The sequence below is a fragment of the Amblyomma mixtum genome, chromosome 6, assembly GCF_055824585.1.
Source record: "Amblyomma mixtum isolate Tamu chromosome 6, ASM5582458v1, whole genome shotgun sequence".
Classification (NCBI taxonomy): Eukaryota; Metazoa; Arthropoda; class Arachnida; order Ixodida; family Ixodidae; genus Amblyomma; species Amblyomma mixtum.
Genome location: NC_143017.1, coordinates 115,776,892 through 115,803,555, shown reverse-complemented (window position 1 = coordinate 115,803,555; position 26,664 = coordinate 115,776,892). Strand labels below are relative to the sequence as shown.

At 44.1% G+C, this 26,664-nt stretch overlaps 1 protein-coding gene across 1 annotated transcript in view; it reads right to left on the bottom strand.

Annotated features, from left to right (window-relative positions):
* Nucleotides 1–1,791: 1,791 nt before the first annotated feature.
* The window catches only part of LOC149340139 (uncharacterized), a 51,674-nt gene continuing 26,801 nt past the window's right edge, over nucleotides 1,792–26,664 (bottom strand). The window contains exons 6-9 of the mRNA XM_089548893.1: nucleotides 18,169–19,573; nucleotides 17,480–17,637; nucleotides 14,699–14,811; nucleotides 1,792–10,815 (exon numbers count right to left, since the gene is read on the bottom strand). Coding sequence (XP_089405019.1) covers nucleotides 10,728–10,815; nucleotides 14,699–14,811; nucleotides 17,480–17,637; nucleotides 18,169–19,573 — 1,764 coding nt within the window. The 3' untranslated portion in view covers nucleotides 1,792–10,727. The remainder of the gene's footprint in view (nucleotides 10,816–14,698; nucleotides 14,812–17,479; nucleotides 17,638–18,168; nucleotides 19,574–26,664) is intronic.

Sequence of the window (26,664 nt, the reverse complement as noted above, 5' to 3'; positions counted from 1 at the left end):
CATTGATGTGAGAGCACACCTTGGCGTCTTTAGGCACACTGACGATAAACTGAAGCTGGCGTGTACAGATAGATTACAAGTTCTCTGTTGCTAGTTTGAGTCTCCCGCGCTCTGTTCAGAATGCATAACTTCTACAGTAAAGCTACGACAACAACTGAGCCAATTGTAGTTTTTGACGCAACAGCTTACTAAATAAAAGTTTATGCACACTAGTGGTTTGAATGCTGAATAATTACAACCTAGTTAGATCAGTGCCTATTAAAGAGATCTCCTGCTTGCTTCAGGGCACTGAAAATGTTGTTTCAGTTTCACTACTGCAACCTGCACTTTTTTTTTTTTTTTTTAACCCCGAATCACACTAGCTGAGACACTGCCTACTTATGTACCATCAGCAACAAATGACACGCGAATAAGGAAATTGAACCACAAAGAGAAAAATAAGAAGCTCTTAGACGGGGGAACCTCAATACTAGCAGAAGGCAATTTCACATCAAAGGAACAAAGACACTGTCCCTAAGAAGTGTTTATTAACCTCATTTGAATTTTCTCTCCAGGAACTAAACTTGGTACCTTTGTGTCTTATTCGGGTTTGTATCGTTGCTGATAGTACATGGCAAAGTGCAATGTATTTACGCACATTACAGCAGATGTTGCCTGCAAATCTCCCTTCTGATACAGTTAGTAGAGACACCACTCTGTGCTGTACCTTCCTGCAAGCGACTAACAGCTAAGGTCTCTTCAGGCAAGCAGGAAATAGAGAGAAAGTTCACTCATCTGGATGGCAAAAATATGAGAAAATCAGTAGGCCACCACTGATGAAAACGCCTTGGCCAGCCAACACAGAGGCAGGCTGCTGATCAACTACTACAAATCAACAGCTCTAAATATAACACGTACACTTGCTACGATTCAAGGGAGTTGCCGCAGTACTTTGTGCCTGGTGCTCGACTGAATCAGGCTGACATGCTTGGGAGATGGGTCTTTGACCCCACCTTGAGCAAACTAAAACACATAGAGTTTCTTACTATTACCTAGAGGGAAAGCTGGCGGCGCTGCACTTCAGCCACCATGGACGCCCAAAGCATCATGGGGCGGTGAGCTACTTGTTGCGGCACAGTCGTAGTTTTTCGGGAACACGGAGTGTCATTACTAAGATGTTTCATTCCAAAAACGCTGTTCGCGTGTGCGCAGACGACGTTGGCGCGAACGCAGTGTGCAAAACTCATAGTAGTGAAAACGCAACGACACACGACCCCAATAAAAGGTTTTCCTCTTCCGAAATGCCATTAAAAAACCTCTTAAAGTATCTAAGCAACAACATTTTTTTTAAAACATACTTGTTTTTAAAAACGCGCCTGTTAATTATGAAATATTAGTTTTTTAGTGTTCATCACTTGGCCAATAGGAAAGCTAGTCATCTCTTATTTTGGGCAAACTTTGCACTTAAATGCTTTTCTGCTCATTTGTTGCAATCATTAGACAAGATATTGAATGTTAGGACATTTGTAGTTATCGAACAGCTTTATGTTTCTATTATTTTTTGTCCAAAAGTTGTAGTTCTGCATTCGGTAGCTCATCGCCCCATGATGCTTTGAGCGCCCATGGTGGCTGAAGTGCTCTCGAGGGGTCTCCATGCAAACTCCCATAGAAGGGTCGCCAGCTTTCCCTCTAGGTAATAGTAAGAAACTCTATGCTAAAACACCTTGTGCCATGGCATTCTTTGGCCACAGATGGCCTTGCGCCATAAAAATTCACTGTCATCAAACAAAAACCATTCTTTCAGTCCACCAATACTTTCAGTCTCTTTTTATTGTTGTACTGCGTAAAACAAAATAGCATCTCACTTCCAACATTCCTGCCCGACAGAAAGAAAGAGAAAAAAAAAAAGGTTGTAAGCGCAACACTTTTTTAAAAACACATCGTGTGTGCAAAAGTTGCACACACAGGGGCCTGTGCAGAGCTAGGAAGCCCTTTTGTGCAGTTCTGTCGCAGTCTCAATGTAGGAGTTGCACAGAAAGAAAAAAAGGCTACACACACACAACATCGCATGCCAAAGATCTCAACAATTGGGTTAAGGACAGCCTAACTCCAGATTTAAAAAAAATCAACAAAATGTAAAACGCAGGACTGTTCAGGCATTGTCCCAATGATGTGCTTTCCCAGAACTCTGCAAACAACAGTCATTCCCGGTCATGAAATCTGAGGGTCGTCAAAGAAAGCAGCATAAAAGGCTGTCCGATTGCTAACAAGCAGAGATCACCTAAATATGATACTGTCTAGGCTTGTTTACACAAAGCAATTCATGGCACTCAAAACAATGCTGATAATGCAAAGGGAACAGAAAGAGACAACAGTGACTTCTCGCATTTCTGACTCCTGCAGCACCTACAACAACTCACCGGAACCTTGGTTACAAAGAGAGTAGTACCTATATCTCCAACAAATGCAATGTGAGCTTGTCTTGTCAAATGAATCGCTCCTTATTGAAACTTGAGAATATTGGTCTGAGGCAATAAGCGAGAGGTTCTGTAACAGATTAAATGAGGTCCCCAGCTCATTTTATTCACGTCACTATACGAATAAGAGCTGCCAATGACCTAAAGAGATAAATTAACAGCAGGCATTAAACTTGCACGTTGCAGTAAAGCAATTAAAACACAAAAATCTAATAACAACGTTTAATGAAATTTCTGGAACATCTGGAGAGAAAAAAGAAAACAGTAGGTCATGATGGTAAAAGCGCTGAATTTCTTTTTTTACCATAGTACTTCAGACATAGAATAAACACATCAATAACATGGCTAGGACACCTAATTATCTGCGATGAAAAATTTAAAATTCCATAAATTCAGAACAAAGAAATCACAAAAATTTGTGGAAATTTTAACACCACTAAACCAGATATAAGTGCAGCTTTGAAACATGCCTCATGCACTTTAAATGTAATTTAATTTAAATCGAAGGTGGTAGCTGCAATTCAGCATCAGGTAGTGCTTTGTATCCTCTTCGTTTGAAGAATGGCACTTGTTTAACACAATGCCCCCACAGAGACTGAATGACCTCTCTAGAGTGCTTGGCATTAGGCTAGTTGGAACTATTTTTACGAGAGCTACGCTGCTTGGATTTACACGAATGCAGTTAGCAAAGACAGACGGGAACGGATAAGCGCAAGAACTGAAAACAGGTTTGGTTTGTGGGGGTTTAATGTCCCAAGGAACCTCAGGCTAAGAGGGACGCCGTAGGAAGGGCTCCAGAAATTTCGACCACCTGGGGTTCTTTAACGTGCACTGACATCGCACAGTACACGAGCCTCTAGAATTTCGCCTTCATCGAAATTCGGCCGCCGCGGCCGGGATCGAACCCGCATCTCTCGGGTCAGAGGCCGAGCGCCATAAACCACTGAGCCACTGCGGTGGCACAATAAAATAATAACAGGCAGCAGCGTGATGACCGAGCACCACAACTCAAAATAATGTTAAGAAGTGCTTGGGGTTGGGCTAGCTGGAACATCATTTTTACGAGAACCCAAGCAATTCTTTACTTTATTTCTGAGTTCTTGTGCTTAACCATTACAGTCTATCTTCGCTAACTGTGTTCGTGTCAGTATAAGCAGCGCAGCTCTCGTAAAACCGGACCTCTCTGAAGATGCCGGGGTGAACAATCCCATACCTGCTGAAGTAACTGTGCCCACTAGCAGGATGCAGCCAGCAAAAAATTGACGCCTGCTCACAGCTCACTTTTGTACCTGAGGGGTCTGCTACTGCAACAAGATGGCATCACTCCAAACTAAAACGTTTTGTCGCTACTACAATATTGCATTCGAAAAGTGCCAGCATTGTGACTCTCGCTATAAAGGACACGAACATGCTGCTGCCAAAGCTGCCATACTCAATGAACTAGCTTGCTCAAGTGTATAGTGGAGCCCTAAGCATTTTTCAGAAATTCTTTAACAGATACTCACTTTGAAGGGAGTTCACATGATTAGCCAAATCCTCATATTCTGTCGCACGTATTGATGCTCGCAACAATGCCACCCTAAAAAATGGTAACGTGGCTGCTAACAGACAATTCCAGAAAAAAAAAAAAACAGAATCGCAGAAAAGTAGGAAACTTAAGCATGGCACACGTGCTCAAACCAAAGCAACAAATGTTATAAAAGCTTTCCATCGTAGCTGAATGAAGCGAAAAGCTCACCAGCCTGAGATTCAAAATTTTCCGGTATCCCGCACTACACCTGGAAGAAACACACCTGTTTCTTGCACTTGTGCCCGTAAAGGCCAGTCAGCGTAGGAGAACTCAGCAGTCAGCAAGAGCATGCAGAAAAGGAAACTCTACCCTCTTGTATGGCCTTGAAAGTGTAACTAATGCTTCGAGCAGTCAACAGCAGGTCAACACCGGTGGCCCCTGGTGGCCAAACAGGCAATCATCACCCTGCACTTGTCATCTCTTTGGTTGTGCTAGCTTTTACCATCAGGCCTTTCGATATAATACTCCCAAAGCATGTACAGACATCTTGAAGCGTTACCAAAAGCTGCTACGTTTTCTCCATCGCTTCCACATCTACCCCTGCGCCATATTGCAGCACGACTGCATTCACAGTAATAGGGAAGAGCATCCCCTTCTGCCTGCATTCCCATTACATGAAAGAGTGGCATATCAACAGCAGTCTGGCACCAAAGGAACCACCGCAAACCTTGCTAATGAGCATCACAGCAAGCGCCATTGTACTTGGGCCGTACACTAACTCAGCATATGTGGCGAATTTCCTCCATTGTAAGTCTCGCTAGAAATCACTCGCTTGGAACTAGACAAAGGTGCACCGGTATACTGGAAGATCACCCGCGACACAATAGCTTACTGGTTTTGCCCCAACCAATACAGAGACAAAATGACAAACAGCTCAGTCTTTCTTAAGTACCACAACCTGACAACACCCACTTGCACTTGTTTATCGCTCATGATGATATCTGTGCCTGGTACCACTTGTTAGGTGTTTACACTGTGATGCTGGAATAGTTAACCTCTCCCAAAGGAAAAAAAAAGTGTCCGGAAATAAAGCAGCAACACACCCCGATGTTAAATCCTGATTACAGGGAACAATCAGCAAGACCTTTCAATCCACCAATGACTCCTTTTAGCTACGAGAATCGTTCTACATTCACGTTCCTATATTATACACACTGTAACCGTGTAACAGTACTCCTATACCAGGTGGGCAAATATGTAACTTCTGAGGATGCATTGTGATTCGTTAAAAATCACTTTTACTGTGCTGTCAAAAATTTGAAGCTGATGATGTTGACAGAAAAGCAATAGGCAATTAAGATTTTCAATAAAGTTAAAAATACGATTTCTTTTCATAATTAACAATGGCCTTTAGATCTATCTGACTAATTGAAAACCTTCAGCACAACATTAAAACAGTCCAGTTCACCACAAGCAAGCAGTACAGTTGACATCAGATTCTAGGTTTTATTAGCATGCGTTACTTTGTTCAAAATGATGGGCGGCTATAAAAAAATTTTTCACTGGTGAACTCAACTGCGGCAACTCAAAATGATTGGGGATTTTAAGGCCAAACAGGTGATTTTAAGGCCAGAAAGCAAAATACAGGTAAAGCCATGGCCAGCTGCTTTCACAAGCAAACTGCAATGGTGTTTAGACAATTCTTCATTATGGATTTCTGAGGCTGGACTGCACTTTAGTCTTGATGACAAGAGTTTTCATCACATGTAAAAAAAAAGCTTACAATTTTTAAATCCATTTTTCCAGGTAATCAATGCGTTTTTACTGCTGGACAGATGTGAACATAGCTATAAAAAACCAAAAACGTTAGAGGGCACTGCGTAAATAGCATTGGGGTTATGCAAAAGCATTGATGCCTTCTCGGCACTCGTCACCTCTCTTCGCTCCTAGTTGCCTCTCTTTTTAATAAATGCTTCTTTCTATATCACACACACGATTGTCTATTTAATTGGCTTATCGAACACATATTGATCACTTATCAGTTACTCATCAATTACTTATCATTTACTTATCGATCACTTATCAATTACTAATTGATCACTTATCATTTACTTATCAATTACTCATCGGTCACTTAAAATTTACTTATCAGTCACTTATCAATTACGTATCATCATTTATCAATCGCTTCTATATCAGTTACTTATTGATCACTTATCAATCACTTATCGGTCACTCATCGATCACTTATCTATCACGTATCAATCTCTCATCGATTGCGTAATCATCTGACCAAAGAAATTCGTACAATTCGTCCAATTCCACTGCGCTTCGTTCAAACTTTGCGCCACGCGTTGGCTCCGCCCACTTTTCTGGTCCAGTGGGCCAATCACGTGGTGCATCACATGGTACTGCACGTCCAGCGATTCAAATTTCGCGCCACTCCTGGCCCGACCAAGACCACTTTTGGTCGGTTTTTTTGGTTCTAATTAATCAATAACCCAATCAGCACCAAAATTTTTGCGCCGCATCCTCACATCATCCTCCTTTGATTATAACCAAGTTTAGAGGATATCTCTCTATAGTTTCCCACAATTGCTGCGGACACACTTTTGATGACAGATTGCCGCCGAGATAGCCTAGTAATGCTTTCGCATTAACAACTGAATTTTGCCACAATCATAAATTGGATGAAGTTGTCCGTGTGCACCTATAAGCAAGTGTGCAAATACTTTTTCTGTCTGCACACCAGCAGTGACTACACTACACCTTTAAATGTTCATCAACAGAAACTGAAATCGTATTGAAAGCCAAGAAGGCAAAATGTAGGTGAGCAGTACCCATGCAAAGCTCGCCAACTATGATATTTAGGCATGCTATCCAGCAATGCTGCATATGATACTTCTCTAAAAAAATAACATCCTCCTATTCGCTAGCATTTGGTCTTACTCTTCAGCCACCCCTGTCGAAACTGTGCTTCTAGGCTGAAGGAAATAAACTTAAATCAAGCGAGCAACGCAGGTCTATGAATTACACTTCTCAAAAAGCACATTTTAATGTGAGAGTCATTAAACATCTCTGTGAGACTGCTTGTCAGTGACACAATTCTGATCTCTCAGCAATACAGTACCCTAACTTCCGGTTTTGCCTCCCCACTTATCTGACAACTTTTTAAACAGTAATTTTGGCTCAATACATTTCAAAATGCTACCTAAGCGGCAACATCCAGGGACGGTGGTAAATGGTCTGCGTGCTGTTAATTCTTAGTATAAAAAGAAAGAAAGAAATTTACCGGCAATTACACTTTTCGGCAATGCGATTTTTGAGTACAGCTGCTGCTGTATTTGAACCATAGGCAACCGCAGACAAAAAACGCAGTGCTGAACAGAGTCAGCAGTGGGTTTCGGCCTGGAGAGCACACAAAGCGGTCCGCTGCAGCTAAGCCTCTCTTCGGACGACTGAACAACAGCACGTGCTACCCTGGCATCATTTCTTAGCGGGCCGCTGTCGTGGAGTCTTTCTTCACGCTAACACCCTACCCTCCTCCTCGTGCTCTCTTTGCTATCGCTGCCTTTCACCCTACACTGCACTCCACACTCGGTTACGTCAACAATGGCGAAGCACGCCGCTCAACCCGGGAATGGGTGCCTAAAAGCGTCGCTATAAAATTATTCCGAGCGAGAGGATTCTAACTACTGTTTTTCGCATTTAAAAATGCTGCACTAATCAACTGCACCACAGAACTGATGAGTATGAGCACTTTCAGTTGCGTTCTTATCAGCTCTCATAAAATTTCTCCCCATTTGCCGCTAGGTGGCGCTGCTTAACCGGAAGCTGAGGAACTGTACCGGAATTATGCGTGGATAATGCTAGCCTCGCGCGAGGCTCGCTCACAGGGACATTAAATTTGCCCACCTGACAGGAGTATCGGTCACAGGCTGCTTACAGACAGGCCACTGAACTGCACTTCATCACACACAAAGCAATCACAAATCAAACATAGAGCCAGGTACAATCTTATCTACTCCGTGCAACTTGCTCTGTATGCTTGAGCACAGAAACTTGCATGGCTCAGAGCCATTAGCACTGGCACTGTGAAGTGCCTTGTTTCCCTGGAAATGTAATTGCGGGATAATTTAGAAGCCAGGTATGTATCTCATCTGATAAAGTTACTGCCTGCATTTGTCTAAGTTTCTCCGAGTAAAATGTGCGGAGGGCTCTAAAACCAAATTAAAATCCAACCACTTCTGGCTGCCTCTTTACGTCACTCCCTTCATCCGAGTACATTAACAATAAAGAAAAAGAGAGCACACTTTCCTCAATTTACAACTTGACAAGGAGCTAAACCAAAAGCAAAACAAAGTCCATTGATGAGCATCATTCTGACCACCTTTCTAAACACATTCAATCTCACTGTAGAAAGAAAACTGTAAAAAATAAAACAACATCTAGGACTAAATGTCCTCAACAGGCAGGAAATGTAAAGGGGAGGAGGGATGCAAACAGGAAGCAGGCATCCTGCAAGAAAAAAAATCCTGAAAAGGAAAACAATCGAACAAACGACAAACGGCAAACGTCAACAGCAACGCTGTCATATATAATATATATATAATATTTATAATATTTATATATTTATTTATTTATATATATATATAGCATCTGTATAAAAAGATCTCCATTCTTCATAATTTTCTTTTCTCCTTCCCTATTTTCGTCATCTCTCGTTCTCTCTTCAAGTCACTACTGTACACAAGTGTAGCAAAGCTCAGCCTGTTCTCTATACACCAAAGGAAAGGAAAGAGGGGGTCGGAAAGGGAGAACAGCACGCACAGAGCGTTCAATAATGTCTTGGTGATAGTGCGGAACCACACTTACGCAACCTGTGCATTCACTTCTTGCAAGGAATCAACCAGTATATATTAAAATATGCAGTGTCTAAGACACTCGCCTTGCAAGAGTGATAAATCCAAAAGACTTAAGCTGGACACTGGTAAAAGGATTAAAGTATGAAAACAAAACAGCCAGTGCTTTGCGTGAGGTTAGGTGAAAAAGAGGTAAAAACTCTTCTGTGCTACCCAGGTCTTGCACTAATTTCTTTAGCACGATGCTCATCCAAAGATTATAGTAAGATGACCACGATTGCTGAACACTCCTCGCCAATACTGTATATTGCCGCGCATAATTCGCAGCCTCACCGGAAAAAAAAAAAAAAGATGTTTACTCCAAATAAAAGTAAACTGCCCCCCTCTTGGCTAGCCAAGTGAGGATGTATGTCGACAGCTCAACAGTTTCCCATGGGATGGCACTGTGGTGTGCGTGCAGCTGAAAGGACCAGATGCGTAACGATGCAATTACAAGACCAGCAGTTGGAGGCGAATGGAGATCAAAGGCGATGAAATGGAGCTCCTTCTACAATTGTCCGACGGCCCAGCCAACTCAGAACGTCCAACAGTCCTACAGTTTTGCCTTCTGGTGCGACGCATGCTCCTGAATTTACCGGCAGTTAGCACCTGCACTACCTCCCGCTCTGCCAAAAAAACTGACTGCCAGTGCAAACTGGCCGAGTAAACGGCATGCAGTTCAAATTTTCGTTCATAGAACTTAATTGCTAGTGAATTAACGATTCCTTTTTACACATGAAGCCTCATGCATCCTGCTGGGGACAGGCATCGAAGTGGGGTATGTGCTAGTCCCGACACAGCTGGAACTACAAACTGTATAGCTTTTACAATATACAATGATTTTGCAAGAATTATTTAGAATATTATATCATTTATAAATTTTGCATACTATTTTAAAATATGCGCTGCAACACCTCGCCAAACCTCACGCATTGTGTCTTATGCACTGATTTTGGCATCCTAAAACAAGTTAAACCAATATTTAAACTATGCACCAACTATGTGATTACACAGGGTACCAATATGTCAGTAGTTTACTGTTACACAATGTTCTAAGAGAAAAAAAAAAAAGAAGGTTCTTTACTTACGATTAACTAAAACGAGCACTATACCACAATGGCCCTCCGCACTTTTCTGAAGCAAGCATTGTCACCATTTTTTAATCATCATCAGCCTGACTACGCCCACTGCAGGGCAAAGGCCTCTCCCATGTCTCTCCCATTAACCCTGTCCTTTGCCAGTTGCGGCCACCATACCCCCGCAACCTTCTTAATCTCATCCACCTACCTAACTTTCTGGCGCCCACTACTACACTTGCCTTCTCTTGGAACCCACCATTTTTCATTTGTTTTTGAACCAAGGTGAAGAATGGCTACCCACAAAAACACCCAAGCATGTCTGCTGGACACATAACTATCTCTGATGTTGTCTGAACAGTGGGGGTTACATTGAATTAATCTTCCAACCACAATAAGTGAAGGCTTGCCTGCATCTTAAGTATTGTTGTGCAACTGCACCAGAAGCAAAGAAAAACTTCAATCTCCAGCGGAAGTCCCAGCTGCTACAAAAACTGCACCAGCTGAGCTCAGTGCCCTGTGTTTCCTCATCCAAGACATTACGGAACACTCTGGAGAAGAAAACAAATGTAGTGGTAGGGCATAGTCCGGCGGGGAAACAACACATGGCTTGCAGTTAAGGATCTGAACAAAAAAAAAAAAAAAAAAAACAGAGAGAGAAAAGGAACAGAAGATACTGGCATTGATGACGGGTGGGGAATGAAAACAGCATGTGTAATGTGCGTGCATGTGAAGGATGACGACCACAGTGACACAGCAGCAGTAGCAGCCGCAGATGCGGTGGTCAGGGAAGCACGGTGCCACTTTTCCGGTCCAGCTCCATCATGGCCTCCTGAATGGCATTCTCAAGGTTGCCATTCAGCTTCCGACCCCTGGGCAAAAGTGGGCAAGGTGCCGACAACACTGTTTCACCACAAACCAAGGAATGCAAAAAGAAGAAAGAGCAGTGAGGCAAATTAGTGAACTATGTATTAATCTGTAACCTCACCAAAGCACTCAAATAGGAATGCGAACAGATTCGATCCCGGTCACGGTGGTCACATTTCGATGAAGGAGAAATGTTAGAGGCCCACATACAGTGTGATGTAGAGAGAGAGAGAGGGAAAGGCAGGGATGTTAACCAGAAAGGATTCCGGTTGGCTACCCTGCACAGGGGAAGGGAATGAGGGGAATTAAAGAGGAAAGAGAGAAGTAACGGGAAATAATCACAGTCTGTCAATCAAGGCAGTCGCTCTCAAAAAGCGAAAGAGTGCCTTGTAAGCCTTGATGGCAGTTGACTGTTGTAGCCACGGACCGAGGATCTTGGCCTCTGTGAAAGGGCGAGGATCCAGGCGGTCCAGAGCACAGTGCAGCTTATGTCTTTCAGCCACAAAGGCAGGGCACTCACACAAGAGATGAGTGATTGTCTCTTCTCATCACAGTGTGATGTAAGTCTACGTCAAAGATACCCAGGTGGTCACAATTAACAGGAGCCTCCCCTAGAGCATTCCTTATAACGTGAGTTGCTTTGGGACGTTAAACCCTATAAAACTATTAAAACCAAATAGCCATGCAAATTATTAGGGCAAGAAATAAAATCTATTTTTCCACATAACCTAATGACATCCAAATAAGGCCAAGAGAAGGCAATAAAGCTCAAGTAAATCCAATGATATGCAAAGAAAAGCAGACAGCAGAAAAGATCCTAAAAGTCGGCAGAAAAGTCTGCAGAAGAGGCAGAGGTAAGCACAATACTTTCATATAAGCACAAATAACACCTTCGATAGGTGTCCAATCACTGACTGGGAAACACAGCACAATAGGCTGTTTAAGGTGGATTCACACAACAGACTGAATCGCAGATCTCGAGGACGAACCACGCATCATGCGGCTTGACGTCGCAGATTCAGGCCAATAACTTGTCTGCGTGTGAATGACGCGGATGAAAAAAGGAAGAAACTTTTTCGCTTTGGGATCTGCTGTTTTCATCTGTTCTGTGAACGCTTTCATCCCGCGGACAGCTCCCTGACTTGATGTGACGCCACAAATTCGTCCACGAGCTCATCTGTTGTGTGATATTCCAACCTAAACTGATGTGCATGATCAAACCTGACAGAACGCTGAGAATGAATTAAGGTTAGTCCATATCAAAAGAAATCGCATTCTCATAGCAAAGAGGCCAATTTCACTGAAAACAAAAACTTAAATTTTTAAGCAAGAAAAGGTAAGAAAATGCGAACTTTGGTGACATTAAGACAGTTTTTTATGCACGAAGCTCAGAGGCTACGCTACACCACCATCATTCTTTTCCAGATAGTGATCACAGAGTTTCGATACTGACATCACAAGTTTGAATTGAGTGGCAGGAAAGAACTTGTGATTCATTAAACGCAGTTTTCTGAGCAATAAATTTATCCTCTTCTACTGAACAAACATCAATACAGACAGAAAAAGCCATAAAATCAACTTTTACTTAGGACAAAAATTTCCTACTGTGCTACCTGAGAAAAAGAAAATTTCTTTTTGCTAAAAAAGAAGTGTGCATTTCGATTTTTGCATTTCTCGGTTCCTGGGCAGTATACCTGGAAAAATATGCTTCAATCTGTGCCCCACAGAACGTGAAATTCTTGTTTAATCAAGCACCCGTAACGGACACATGCCACGTTAGGTTGAAGACAATGAGCTGTGCTGTGAATGGCATCTTCAAAGTGTGCACATGGGGCGCGGAACAGGCTTAGCATGCTGTGTGAATCCTTCTCGTAAAAATTGTTTTTTCTTTTTCTAATGCACATGTCTTTCAGCAAGAGCATGGCTGGAGATGTGCAGTGAGAAAAATGGCAAACAGAATTTTAGACATTCATGATCGTCGATGCTCCAGTGGCCTGAATGTGATGTCATGCAGGCACCGCACAATGGTGCCAACCGAAACCAAAACTCAGGGTTAAAATGGCTAGCGATTAATTAGACCCACTGCTCCCTCGGATTTCTGAGTTTATTTGCACGACTACTGCACTTGTAGGATCTTTCAAAGCAAAACGGCAACACACAAAAACTTTGCGTTCATAACAAGTGTATGCACAGTCCCGGCCATAATATTATAGAGCACGCTTCAGCGATCAAACTCTAGTCATGCCGCGTCTGATGAAAATTAGGAAGTACTTTACGTATGTTTGCACATGCCTATTGTGTGCTCTCAAATGAACCCAAGAAATCGTATCTTCATGGAAACTGCGAGAAAATTTTTACCACTAGAGCATTGCAATACCATATAAATGTGTGTAAGGGCCATGACCATGTACGGGCTGCACCCTGTTTTCCAGAAGGAAATATGTAAAGAAAGAAAGATGCCTGTAAAGGATACACCAACGTTTCCACAACCAATGCGGTTATAGCCTCGAAATGTGCACACAAAGCAGCTTCCAGATGCTGCCCACGGACTGCACATGAGGTCACAAGTCAGCGCCATCATCTACTTTTTCTTTATCTCTGAAATCTCTGAACTCCCGCTATCTATATCGGCATCAGTATCACCAGCTCCAGCTTTTTGTGGCCGTCAACTGCACGAGTGTTGTAGCTTTTGCGTGCTGTTTGATTTCAATTTCCTTTTATGAACTGCTGCCAAGCATTGGAATTTTAGCATAATAGGCAATCACTCTGATAGGTATGCAGCTGGCTTTCAGTTGAAAACAGTACAGTTTGCTCTCGAACACGACAAGTGAGTGGCAGGCAGAAAATTTGATGCGGAGAAGAAGTGCGTTCGATGCTGGTGCGACCAAAAGGATGCACTGAGGAAGACAATCCACAAAAAGTGCACTTTCCAAGGCCAACTGTGCATGTTTCTCGAACCGGAAGAAAAGCTGCTCTGCTATGTGATAGAAGCACGGAACAACGGCCATGCGTTGACAACGGACATGCTGCACGTGAAGGCAGAGCATGAATGTAGAATAGATGTCGCTCATTCTCTGACTGGTGTGTTGTATTTACTCTAAAAAAAAGGAAGAAAAAAAGAATCTGTATATTTTTCGCACATCGCGCACATGGGCCACAACCAGAATACCCAGGTGTACCAGGTGTACCAGGTGTACTATTTCAAGTTACTTCTATGGATTCATAAATACAAACTCTATCCAACTTCCTCAGGTAATTCATCTCGCTATTCAATCCGAAACCCTACACTTAGACTGCCAGCTATAAGAACAAACTACGGACGACAAACATTAAACTTTCAAACAATTAAGATGTTGAACAGAACCGAGTTCAATGTAGATTTCTACAAAGATTTCCTGTATTCAAAAAAGAGTGTAAAAATGTTTTGGTTTCAAGTGGTTTTTCCTTTGCTTTGTAAATACATTGTGTGTTTTTGCATGCGTATTATCCACTAGAAAGAAGGAAGTCAGATAGAAAAAAAAAAAATATTCTGTGCTTTCTCTGTCCCAAAGTTCATTATTTTAGCCTTGCTACTACCGTGTTTTTATGCATTTATTTACATTTCATTATCAGATGTGCAAATGTTTTGTTTGACTCACAAGTGCAGTGCAGCTTGCCGAAATGTATTAATTAATATTTTTTTGTTTGTACTGAATTTGTATTGGGGGGCCGAGGCCCCGTCAGGCGTTGTTACGCCTTTAGCTTCGGCCCCCCCTTAGACACGTTGTAAGAAACAAATAAAGGAAAAAAAAAAAAACTGCCCCTTGAATCTGGAAAAAGAAAGCATGCCCCTTACACGTGCTTATATGGTATTTTGGCCGCACCTGCACACTTAGTGACTCAACTCACCTCCGATGCTTCTTGCGGGCCCTGTGGTGAGCCTCAAGCCCCTCTGACAAGGTCTTCAGCTTCTCTGGCTCCACTTGAGTGAACGTGTGGTCACCAAACCACTGCACCCAGAGCTGTGCAAGCAGACAGAAAAACTTCATGCAGGGGCACGTTGTCAGGAAGTTAATAGAGAACAAACTGCAGCGGACACTCCGTCTTAGTGGTACGACGCAATAGTGTTAATGGGTTAAAGCCCACCAGATATGTGCGAGTGGTAATTCTTGTCTTTACAATCACAGATCGCTGGGAGTCCTCATACGCTTCCTGGCGCAGTGGTGCAGCGGTTAAGTGATGCGCCACTGACCTGTGACGGCAGGGGCTGCCACCAGGGGCTTGTGTAATCCAGGTTGTCTTCCTGAGCAACCTCTTGTGGCCAACCAATAATTTAACTGTCATCTGCCACGGTGGTCAGTTTGCTCACAATCGGGTCGGCAGGGTAGGATGGCATCACAAGGTCACGTGACTTAGGTGGCCAACCAAGGCTGCCTGAGCGGCCACTCTGGCTACGAGGCTTCAAACGGTCGCCAATGGCGATGCTGACGCTGGACTATCTTTTCTGACATGGGGATACTAATGCTCTCGCGTTCAAACTGCAGGGGATACTTAAGGCCCGCATTAAGGATATGATGCGATAGTATCAATAGGTCCATTCAGCGACCAAGGGTACTCTTTGCGTATCACTTCGCAGACACCAACACTGCTCTTTTCATCATCGCATAAAGCTTAACATATCTTTCTCTACCGCCTAGGTTCTGCCTACATGCCCATACATGCAGAAATGGTCATCCTCTACCTTGCATACGGAGATCGTGGGGAGTTGCCATAACGCTCCTGGCGCAGTGGTGCAGCGGTTAAGCGATGCACCACTGCACCGACAGGTGACTGTTTCAAACACAGCCACCAGTGGGGCTTGTGAGACTCTGCTTGCTCTTTCCCAAGCAACCTCTCAGGACCGATCATAAATTTAGCAGCCACATGCCATGTAGGGCAGTTTGCTCACAATGCGGTGGGCAGGTTATGACAATGCCACAAGGTCACACGGCCTAGGTGGCAGGTGGGCTGACCGCTTTTCCGCTCAAAACGCTGGATGACACCGGATTTTCTGGAGAAAAGGAGCCGTAACGCTATAACATTAAGGCTCTTAGATATATTCAGATCCAGCTGCCAGCCTTGTCGCAGTCAACATCACCGCTGTATACCAAGCCAATGATGCCACACTTCCCGCAGCTGGCTTCCAACCTCCTCCGCCTATGAGACTACATTAAGCCCACTGCCAGCACAATCCGGATTGAAATATCAAACTGGTAGATGTGCCAACCGGGCTCCCTTGGGCGACACTGCCTACTTGGTCACTTCGCCAGCACCTACCCTTCTGGCAACCCTCTACCACTGTGAAGTAGCCAGGCTCGTCTCTCTAACTTGTTTTGCCTGCCTGATGGCCCTGACAGACTGTGTGACCTGAACTTGACCGGTGTGTAGAGACTTGCGCATACCATTTTTTTTAATTCTTCTGTTCATCTCATCTGTACTTTTTGTGCAAATTCCACATCTGCGCTGGGTGGGGGGCCCCTGCGGCGCCGCCACCTCGGCTAGTGCGATGAAGTAGAAGCGTGGCGAGTGCGGGCAGAACAGATTGCATCAGGCGCCTCACTAGCACGGCAGCCATCACACTACGCTCTGGGACTTGCAACGCAGTCTTCATCCATGGCCAGGCTAACTCTCAAACAAATGTGGCTGCTCTGCGTTTCGTACCTCTGTGCGCCAAACACTGGGGCTTAACGCAGTCCCACCCTCTCTGCCCAGAGGCATGAATGGCGCAAGCATTAGTTCGCACCACTGTGCACAGAGGACACCACAAATCTGAAGCACAACAAATGGAGTCACTCTCCTTTGTTCCTCACTTCACTTCCGTGTTAGACAAAGCTTAGCGCAGTAGTGGAGTGTGTCGGGTCTGCGCCTGGCGTTAGAAAAAGTTTTAGAGATATGCCTCCAAACGTACATCTGCACTGCTTAATCCACCAATCCCTTTGTCTCATCGTGCTCCTAACCTCCGAACTTAGTTAATTATTTCTTATGATGGACTGTAACTTGCACTTAATAGCCAGCAAGCCACGATGTACATCTGAAGGACACCGACCTTTTTCGGTTAAAACTGAATATCAAAAAATGAATTCAGTGCAAGTTTACATTTTTTTTTATTTAAACCAAAAACTAACCATAGCCCCTAGCTGTAAACAATAGTTTCACAAACCACTAACACCCATCATGCAATCATGAAATGCTAAATGGCATCAAGACCATTCTAACAGCCAATTTGTTTGAATTATGTGGAGCACGAATCAATGGGAGCCTTTCAATACCCTTGATATTGACAGGGCAGAAGTATTAGTTTGAATAAACTGGCTGTGTGAATTTAGCGACTTTGAAATGATGGAAGTTTACTAAACCAGCAGCAAAACAACATTGCATACTTTCACATGATGTTCCAAGGTTTATTTCCAGAGTTGTCGATGAAGTTACAGATGCATTTTGAAATCAAGGCCTTATATGGACACCTTCCTAATGGGCCGCATCCACAAACAATGGCCGCCTGCCGTGACAGCCCTCACATCACAAAAGAGTGTTGGCCTTAGAGCAGCATGGACACAAAGCAAGCATGGCTTGCCCTCGCTGCTACCTCAAACCGTCTTGCACACACAGGAGCACGTAGCATCAAGCACCCTGAGAAGCCTCGATACCTACCTTTCCATCTTCAGAGATGATGTGGTGGCCCCGTACTTCATCTGGTCGCACCAGCTTACCCGGCCAAGAAGGAAAGCCTTTGCTCTGACCCCACACCAGATCCCCAATGTCAAATGTGCGTGGTTGAGGAGGAAGTGGAGGAGATTCTCGCTCGTCCTCTGCAAGCAGAAGACACATGTTGCAATATAATACTCATTGGGAGGCTAGTTGGTGCACATCTTCGTAAAAGGACTCAACGTCAAAAAAGACGGCACACAGTAACAGAGTCGGGACAAGCAGTTGTCCAGTCTCTCTTATTGTGTGCTGTTTTGGCGCCAAGTCATTTTACGAAAACACGTCGCAACGAAAATCACAAAAGGAAACCACAGCAGACTGCTAAACAAAGAAAATGATTTTGAATTTCCTTGTTACACTGGTTAGTGTGGTTTACTCCTGCTTTAAAGACTGCCAGGCTGCAAGCACTGCAGTGTGAACAGGCTGCCATGAAATCTCTAGAACCAACTGCAAGCAGCAAATTGTGCTGGTCGATGAGCAACTTAGATCAGCTAAACAACCTGTCTTCAGTTACTTAAATTGGTGCTAATACAAGTGGACATTACGACTGGTACACAGCGATCCATTAAAATACGTTTTCCATAATGGACACATACAAAAACAAGAGATGCATCAGGCAACACATGGCAACTCACCAGCTGAGTCATCTCTAAACTCATCCTGGGTAAGGAAAAGCAGCTCCCGCCTCCGACGCTTGGGGTCCTTCTTGGCTTTCTGCTTGGCCACATCACTGTCCTCCAATGAATCTACACTAGTCACGTTTGTCCGCTGCAGCTCATGACAGGATTCCACACCCGAGTCCCCGCTGCTTGTCCCACCCATGGAAGGCTGCCCTTCCCCCAGAGTCCCTTCACTGGCACACTCCTGCTGCTGTGGCTGGCTAGCATCTACTGCGGTGCAGCCGGGGTCATCTATTGTCCCCGTGCTGGACGATATGTGGCCTTCCTGCTCAGTTCCACAAGCTGTCCACTCAAAGTGCCCCCGACTCACCTCATATGTCGGGCCTGCCTGAACAGGGACTGTGGACGACACCGACGGACTGCCTTCGCCTGCTTCCACCACGAGGCTCTGCACTCCTACACTATGCACATGCATGCAGTCACTCTCTGACGAGGGCGTGTCTGCACCCGTTGTGTACGTCGAAAAGTGCTCGCTGCCAGGCCTTGGCAGCTGCTCATCAGAGTTTTGATGACCTGCTAGGTTGTCTTCTGCCGCTGCTGTTTCGAACACACTGTCATCGTCGGCACACCCTGTATTTATCTCATGGTCCCCCATTGATGGTTCTGAACTGACCTCAAAGCACATCATTGGCGCACCAAGATCAACCTCTGAAATGTCCTGGCCCTCTGTCGTGCTGGCAGGTTCTGTTATCACTGATGGGACTGAAGGTTCTGTGGGTGGTACGACTGCACTCACTGTGACGAATTTGTGCTGGTCCGGCACCACCTGCTGCTGCGGCAGTGGTGGTGGTGGAGGAGGAGGTGGAGGAGGGGGTTGCGGTGGTAAGTGAGGCCGCAGCTGAGGTTGGAGTTGAGGTTGGAGCTGTGGCTGCAGCTGTGCTTGCAGAGGGGGTTGGGGCTGTAGCTGAGCCTGAGGCTGCAGCTGACGCTGCAACTGAGCCTGAGGCTGCAGCTGAGGCTGTAGCTGAGGCTGTGGCTGCAGCTGAGGTTGCGGCTGCAGCTGAGGTTGCGGCTGCAGCTGAGGTTGCGGCTGCAACTGTGGCTGTGCTTGCTGTATGGTGGGACACGGTTCCTGCAGCACAGTGATGGGCTGCGGTTGAGCCGTGACCACGTTGTGCATGGGCATGCCCACTAGCCCAAGAGATGGCACCATGCCCATCACCAGCTGCGTGGGGTTCACAGAGGGCAAAGTGCCATAGTTGAGCAGGGGTGGCTGCATAACGGAGGCCTGCCCAGCTGGAAACACAGTCACTGTAGGTAGGCCGGCCTGCTGCAGACTCGACACAGTCAGGCTCAGCATGTTCAGAGGGCCCCGGCCCATTTCGGCCATCCCACATTTGGTCTTGGAAGTGCCATCCTCCTGAAAGAAGGTGAGTAATCACCGGTGAATGAATTGATCACTACTCCCTAGGCACAGATATACAACAAAAAGACAACTCTGCTTTTTTTTTTTAAGAGAAAGTCCACTATCGCAGCAATTCTGTGCCCACTGCAAGCATGCATCATATCAATGTTAGTACCCATAGTGACCTGAAACTGCAAGAATTGCTCTTTAATGTACTATCAGGGACAAAAGTGGCATACTCCACGCAGCGGGAGCCGGAGCAACGGAAAACTGCGGCATTTTGGCAAGCTAAAGCACGAAACATTGAAACGAGCCAAGCGACGTGCCTGCTGATAATAAAGGTCGCGCACTGGCAGTCTCGATCCCACATGCCGCCTGTAGATGGTGTTGCAACGCAGTTTTCCATTGCTCCGGCTCGTGCCACGTGGAGTATACCACTTTTGTCCCCAGTAGCACTTGTACAACATGAGTACCTGACGTAATGACTTAAGTATTAAGGCTGTATCTCTCCTAGGTGTCTCTTTTTAAAACGATGTAGAGCAGGTGTGGATTACTTATAAACTTAACAAGTAACTGCTGTCTGTCAGTTTTTTTGTAGACGGCCACTGCATGCAATTGTCATAGCCCTTAAATCAGTCCAACACCACCAAAAAAAATGGCACCTTAAGTGTTGTAAACCAGAGTTTTTCACCGATTCCAGTCATGGAAGCCTAAATCAAAACCCAGGTATGACATACAGCTAGTTTCTTCGAGTCAGAAGACTGAACCACGCTCTATGAGCTGGGCGGCGTTATTGATGGCTTTCCCCACCGTATCCATGTTCAGCACAGCAGTTCAACTGAGTGTTGCAGGTGGTGTGACAGACTGGTAATCTCAAAGTTTTGGATCAGTCAGAGATGTGGATTTTCAAACATGGGCTCAGTGGAAAGTCTCACAACTGGTACAATCAAAGAGATTTAGTTCTTCACAACATACAGTAGAGTCTCGATAATTTGAACTTGAAAGGGACAGGAAGTTTGTAAATTAAGCAGAGCCCAAAATTTTTTTTACACTTGATGAGGATAGGATCAAAGCACCAATCTGAATTAATGATCTAGTCACATACATTAAGCACTGGAACACCGGAGCCACATGCTAAGACGTTCAATGCCAAACTTGCCAGAAAAAGGCTGCCACATGTGGCAAATTCATATAACAATGTGTATTCCTCTCCGAAGTAGAATTATTAGTTTTATCTACTTGGTGCAGCCTGAAACTATGGCAGACATTAACAAGGAACAGTGTACATCGGGGCCCTTTGTTTTCAGGCAAGAACTGATCTCTACCCAAAAAGTAAATTTTTGGTAGCACATTTTGTTGCAAACAACTGAATGTAGACACTGTGTGAAAACTAGCACCTACTGTAAACTCCATTTCAGAGAAATCCATATGCTTAGTTGTAAGTAATCTTTTCATTCTTTCGTTTACTCCATTTTAGTTCCAGTCATTCAAGTAATGGATACCAATCTTAATGTAGTGACACAGCACCCATTAAAAGTGTCAACAGGTTGTCAGAATTGTATCATGCTACTCCTTGCTAGCTTGTGCTGTTCCATCCCAGACCACCGGTATTTGCATTTTTTAACTCTATCTGCTCTGCTGCCGAAGCGGTGTACATTCAGATGGCAGCAGAAGTTAGAGGTGCACTAAAGAGGAATCTGAACTTGTCTTTTTACCGCGGGAACTCGATCTTCATGTTCGGAGCATTCTTAGAAACTTCTAATTATTGTTCTGTGCGGCTGATTTCCCTAATTTAAATCGGATTAAACAACCCCGCTCCTGCCTTTTTCTTTTAACTCACTAGTGAAGGTAGGAGGAGTCAACTAACGCGTGGAATGCCTTTCAAGCATCCATGCGATGGCTTCGCTTTCGCTTTTTATGTTTCCGTGAATAAATAGATCCATTCAAAGACTACACGGCTGCAAATTAGGCCCACGGAAATAAAAATATGCGTGGACTCTCTGCTTTCGCCGATCACTATGTATCACTCCGCCGATAGCATAGTGGCAAGCTGCCGCGGGGCTGGCTGAAAGGTTGGCTGACCCCTCCTACCGTAAGCGGACAGTTCAAAAAAAGGCGGGAGCCAGTATGTTTAATCTGATTTAAATTAGAGATATTGGCCGCACAGGACAACAATTCGAAATTTCTAAGAATGCTCGGAACGTGTAGACCGAGTTCCCATGGTAAAAAGACAAGTTCATATACCTCTTTAGTGCACCTTGAAAAAAATATTCATTTTGGCGAGCTAACTCAAGCCAATTTCATGAAACGTCAACTAGTATCAGGGGACGTGCATGCTCGATCTGTTGATATCAATGCGAGGAAGCCCACAAATAAATTTGTTTTCAAGTACAAGCCTGTGAGCTAGAGTGAATTAAAGCAATGAAACAGCGATTATACAGCAGTTTTTGCACACAAAATACAGCTCCGGTGTCTTTTAGTAAAACATTCTATTGCATGAGTGAAGAAAAAAAGTTAGAGCGCCAGACAGCATTTCCCAAGTACACCGCAGAACTCTGTGATGTCCATCTTTATTTCTTGTTTTAAAAAAGTGATCCTTTTTCCTAGGCATGAAATGGCCGTACCATTCCGTTGAGCAGGGATTTAAAATGTAGCCAGCATCACCGACTTCCTAAAAACGCCTCTAAATGCTTCGAAAATGGTTTGAAAAGTCACATGCACAATCATAGATGCCGTGGCGCAAAAGGATAACAAAGACCCATTTGTTGAACGCCATGACTATTATACCTCACCCTACAAGATGAACAGCCATTAAGCATATTCCATGAGGAATCTGAGGACCAATAGGGACCATGCCTGGCGACAAAAAGTTTCTCTGTTCGATCTGCTTTACTAAGGATTGTAGTAACTTGTGGTTGAGCTTCATGGCTACGAGTTGTGCTGGAGAGAGCTCTAGCTGTGCTCTCTTCAGAGAGAACTATGAGCCGCTATGTACGTTATATGTGAGAGTTCCAAGATAAAAGTCCTTGGCTATGCTTTCGAGCATGGAAACCATGCAGAAGAGTACGTTTTATTTTATTTGAAAGGGGATTTGTACCAGGTGAGGTACTGATTCCACCAAACTATTTTCTGTAGTGCTTTTACCACCTTAAATTTTTTTCTGAACATCTTGTCCTGCTTAATGAATGCATCCCCAAAATTTTCAGATTAAAAAAAAAAAAAGAGTTCATATGCAAATAGATATGGTATTTCACCAAGATGTAGTCAAGTCATGTGGTGGGATACACCGATAATGGCAAGGTTTCACCGCAAGATGGCATTTCAGTTTGCAATGACAAATTAATATTATAAAGCCTCGTTTCTTCAATAGTGCAGTGATCAATTCTTACAATATGAGGCGCAATCTTTTTGTTTCAACCACACTTCCATGACAAGTTTTGGCCAACTGTCGGTCTCTTTAAGAAGCAAAACGTCACAACGACAATTGTAAAGTTACTCTGATGCTTTGCAAAAGTGAGTCACAAAGTGGTTTGGCAATTACAAGGATGGTATGATACACTCCGTGTTGACCCCTTACCTCGGCACTGAAATGCACACTGAAGGCATGCAGTGTAGGCATGCACTCAGACATTGTGCATGGGCATGCATCTCCTGCAGGATTACGAAGTTATAGCGATGCTTTTGTGCTATCCTCCAAAATCATTTTTTTTTTGTGCCCATTCAGGGCACATTCATGCAGAGAATTTGATCAACAACAAATTACTTAAAGGTGCACTGAAGAGGAATCTGAACTCGTCTTTTTGCCGCGGGAACTCGATCTACACGTTCTGAGCATTCTTAGAAACTTCGATTTATTGCCCTGTGTGGCCGATTTTCCTTATTAAATCGAATTAACGTCCGGCTCCCGCCTTTTTTTTTTAATTCTCCCTCGTACGGTGGGCGGAGTCGACCAGCGCTTGGAGTGCCTTGCAGTCAGCTCCGTGGAGGCTTTGCTTTCGCTTTATTTTGTTTTTTAGGTTTCCGTGAGTAAATAGTTTCATTCGCAGATAATATAGCCGCAAAATAAGCCCGCAGAAATAAAAATATGCGCGAACTATTTGCTTCTACGGACTACTACGTATTACTCCGCCGATGGCAGAGCGGCAAGCCGCCGCGGGACTGGCTGAAAGGCACTCCACGCGTTGGTCGACTCCACCCACCGTAGGAGGGAGAATTAAAAAAAAGGCGGGAGCCGGACGTTAATTCGATTTAATTAGGAAAATCAGCCACGCAAGGCAATAAATCGAAGTTTCTAAGAATGCTCGGAACGTGCAGATTGAGTTAACGCGGCAAAAAGACGAGTTCAGATTCCTCTTCAGTGCACCATTAAAGCTCACACAATCCAGTACAATTTAAGACTTTCGATAAGGTTAAGGATATGAATTCCACATCCGACCTAAAACACTACTTTGAGAGAGCCTCACACTGATGCAATACATATTATGCAATTCAGTGACACGACAACACAAAACGCTTCAGACGTTGTACCACAAGCTTCCATAAGTGCCAAGTTTATGGCAAGGCTATGAAAAGAGAGTACTATGCAATGCAGAATTTTAAAATGCTCTTCCAGATGCCCCATTGTACAACTCAAGATGGATTGAGATTTGTGTCACAGAATTGAGTACAAAGTAAATCTGATCTCCCTGAAATTCATTCCAAGTTTCAAAGCAGCCGCACAGTCCGACTACCGTATTTTCCGGTGTATAAGACGCGGCTTTTTTTCTAAAATCTTGCTGGTGCGTCCTATACAAGGGTGCGTCTTATATGCGAATTTTTCATCTTTTTTTTTGCGAGTCCATCGATTACTCCGGTTCATGCTCCAGCTTTTTTCACCTAAAAAATATCACTACCAATAACGCGGTTGTAACAAGGTTAATACTTCAATACCCGGACTGCCGTGCGCGACATTCTAGGTGATCTATATCATGAAACGGCGGGGATGACGACTTCCGGGATCACAAACGTGCGGCTGTTTCGGAGGCCCCAAGCAAAAGTAATGAGAAGCGCCAAAAGATGGTGACAATCGCGCTTCTCGCCATTGTCAAGACAAGCCGGCGTTCTTTTTTAGTCACCCTTTGCAACTTTTCTTGCTCCGTGTACGTAGTGCATGTTTCAGCCGAGTTGCTTCCAGAAATGGGTGAACCTTTTGATAGCGCATCTGAAGATAAAGACTTCGAAGGTTTCAAGTAAAATAAAACGTTGTTATGGACATATGGGGAGTTGCATCGTTTTTCTTTCTTTTTTGCTAGAATGTGGACGGGTATGGCGTGAGTGCTGCCTTTTTCGATCCCTTAGCGTTGCTTAAGAATTGCTCACAGGTACGGTCCATTTCGCGATAGTCGCGCAAGCGTGTTTAATTAAGCCTCACTAGCCTAACTGGGTAAACTGGGGTGCGTCTTATACACCAGTGCGTCTTATATACGAACTTTTTCAGTGACAGCTTGCATATATGGCAGGTGCATCTTATACACCGGAAAATACGGTATGTAATCAAAGTGCTAAAGGCTTCACAACTGCGCTGCATCTTGTGTCGACAAGACTGTTTTAGAAGCAAGACTTTGCTGCACTTACAAAATTCAGTTCCCACTGTAGTCTTTTCTCAGGCATGGCAACTCGGTGTGCCATAAGCAATGTCAGTTTTCGCTAATGCACTACTGGGGATAAAAGTCAACTGAGCACCCTGGCAGCAACCATATCTCATAGCTCTGTCATCAAGCCATGGTTCCAGACCACACTCAGGAGGAGAAAGTTGGACGCTACAGTAATGTTAGGACACATTTTTTTTTTTATGCACAGGTCTCCGAGGCCACACCACCATTCACTTACAAACGGTGATCAATGAGTTCTTTTCAGTATTGACACCACAAGCCTGAGTGAAGGAGTGGAAACAAATACTATGTCCCATTTTGAAATCCCAATTTCTAAACAATAATACATCTTTTACTGCCAAACAAACATAAACATAGCCAGAAAAAACCATAAATTTTGACCAGGAAGAAAAATATAATGGACTTACGCTTAGTATTACCCTTGAGGATGAGGGTCTTGAAAACTTTTTTTTATTTGTTAACATATCTTTCTGAAACTTAGCACGCAGGTGTATCATAGAATGCTGATTTCGAATATGCATTTCGGTGGTTTGGTTTATGGGGTTTAACGTCCCAAAGCGACTAAGGCTATGAGAGACGCCGTAGTGAAGGGCTCCGGAAATTTCGACCACCTGGTGTTCTTTAACGTGCACTGACATCGCACAGCACACGGGCCTCTAGAATTTCTCCTTCAAAGAAATTCTAGCCGCCGCGGCCGGGATCGAACCCGCGTCTTTCGGGACAGCAGCCGAGCACCGTAACCGCTGAGCCACCGCGGCGGCGAATATGCATTTAGATTTCAAATATTTCAGCTGGAAGGAAATCCAAGGCAAAATAAAATATCCTAATTAGGTCATTTCTTATGGGCCTTTTTAGTAATTTATCAGTTAAATAAACATTTTTAAAGAATAAGCAGACATTTGCAAAGGCCCAAAGCACATTCTAAAGCTAACAGAATGTCTACAAACTAATTTTGTTGATCATAAATAAACAACAAAGTTGGAAAGAAAAAATGACGTGGCAGTAATTAGCCCACACTTGGCCTAATTGCTCATATATCATGTTTAAAGAAAAAAACAAAGCTTTAGGATGTGCTTTGGGCATTTGCAAATGTCTGCTTATTCTTAAAAAATTATTCTTTAACTGATAAATTACTATAAATTACTATTCTAAATTTATCAACACCACAAATAAAATAAATAATTAAAAAAAAATCCCCTGTGCCCCTTGGTTTCTGTGGCTGTTGGCTTCTGTCATATTTATAACGAGCCCCTCATTCCCCTTCACTTATTTGCTTAATTGCTTAGCGAGGGCCTCGGTTCTGGCAGCCTTGACGCCATAGGAAGCATAAGAGGGTTCTCACGCAGCTTCCACCCTCTTCGTTCGATGACGTTCTACGTCACACCTGCGGTAAGTCAGGACGTTCCACGTCCGCCGCTTATGAACGTGGGTGGCGCTGATGAACACTCTCAAGGT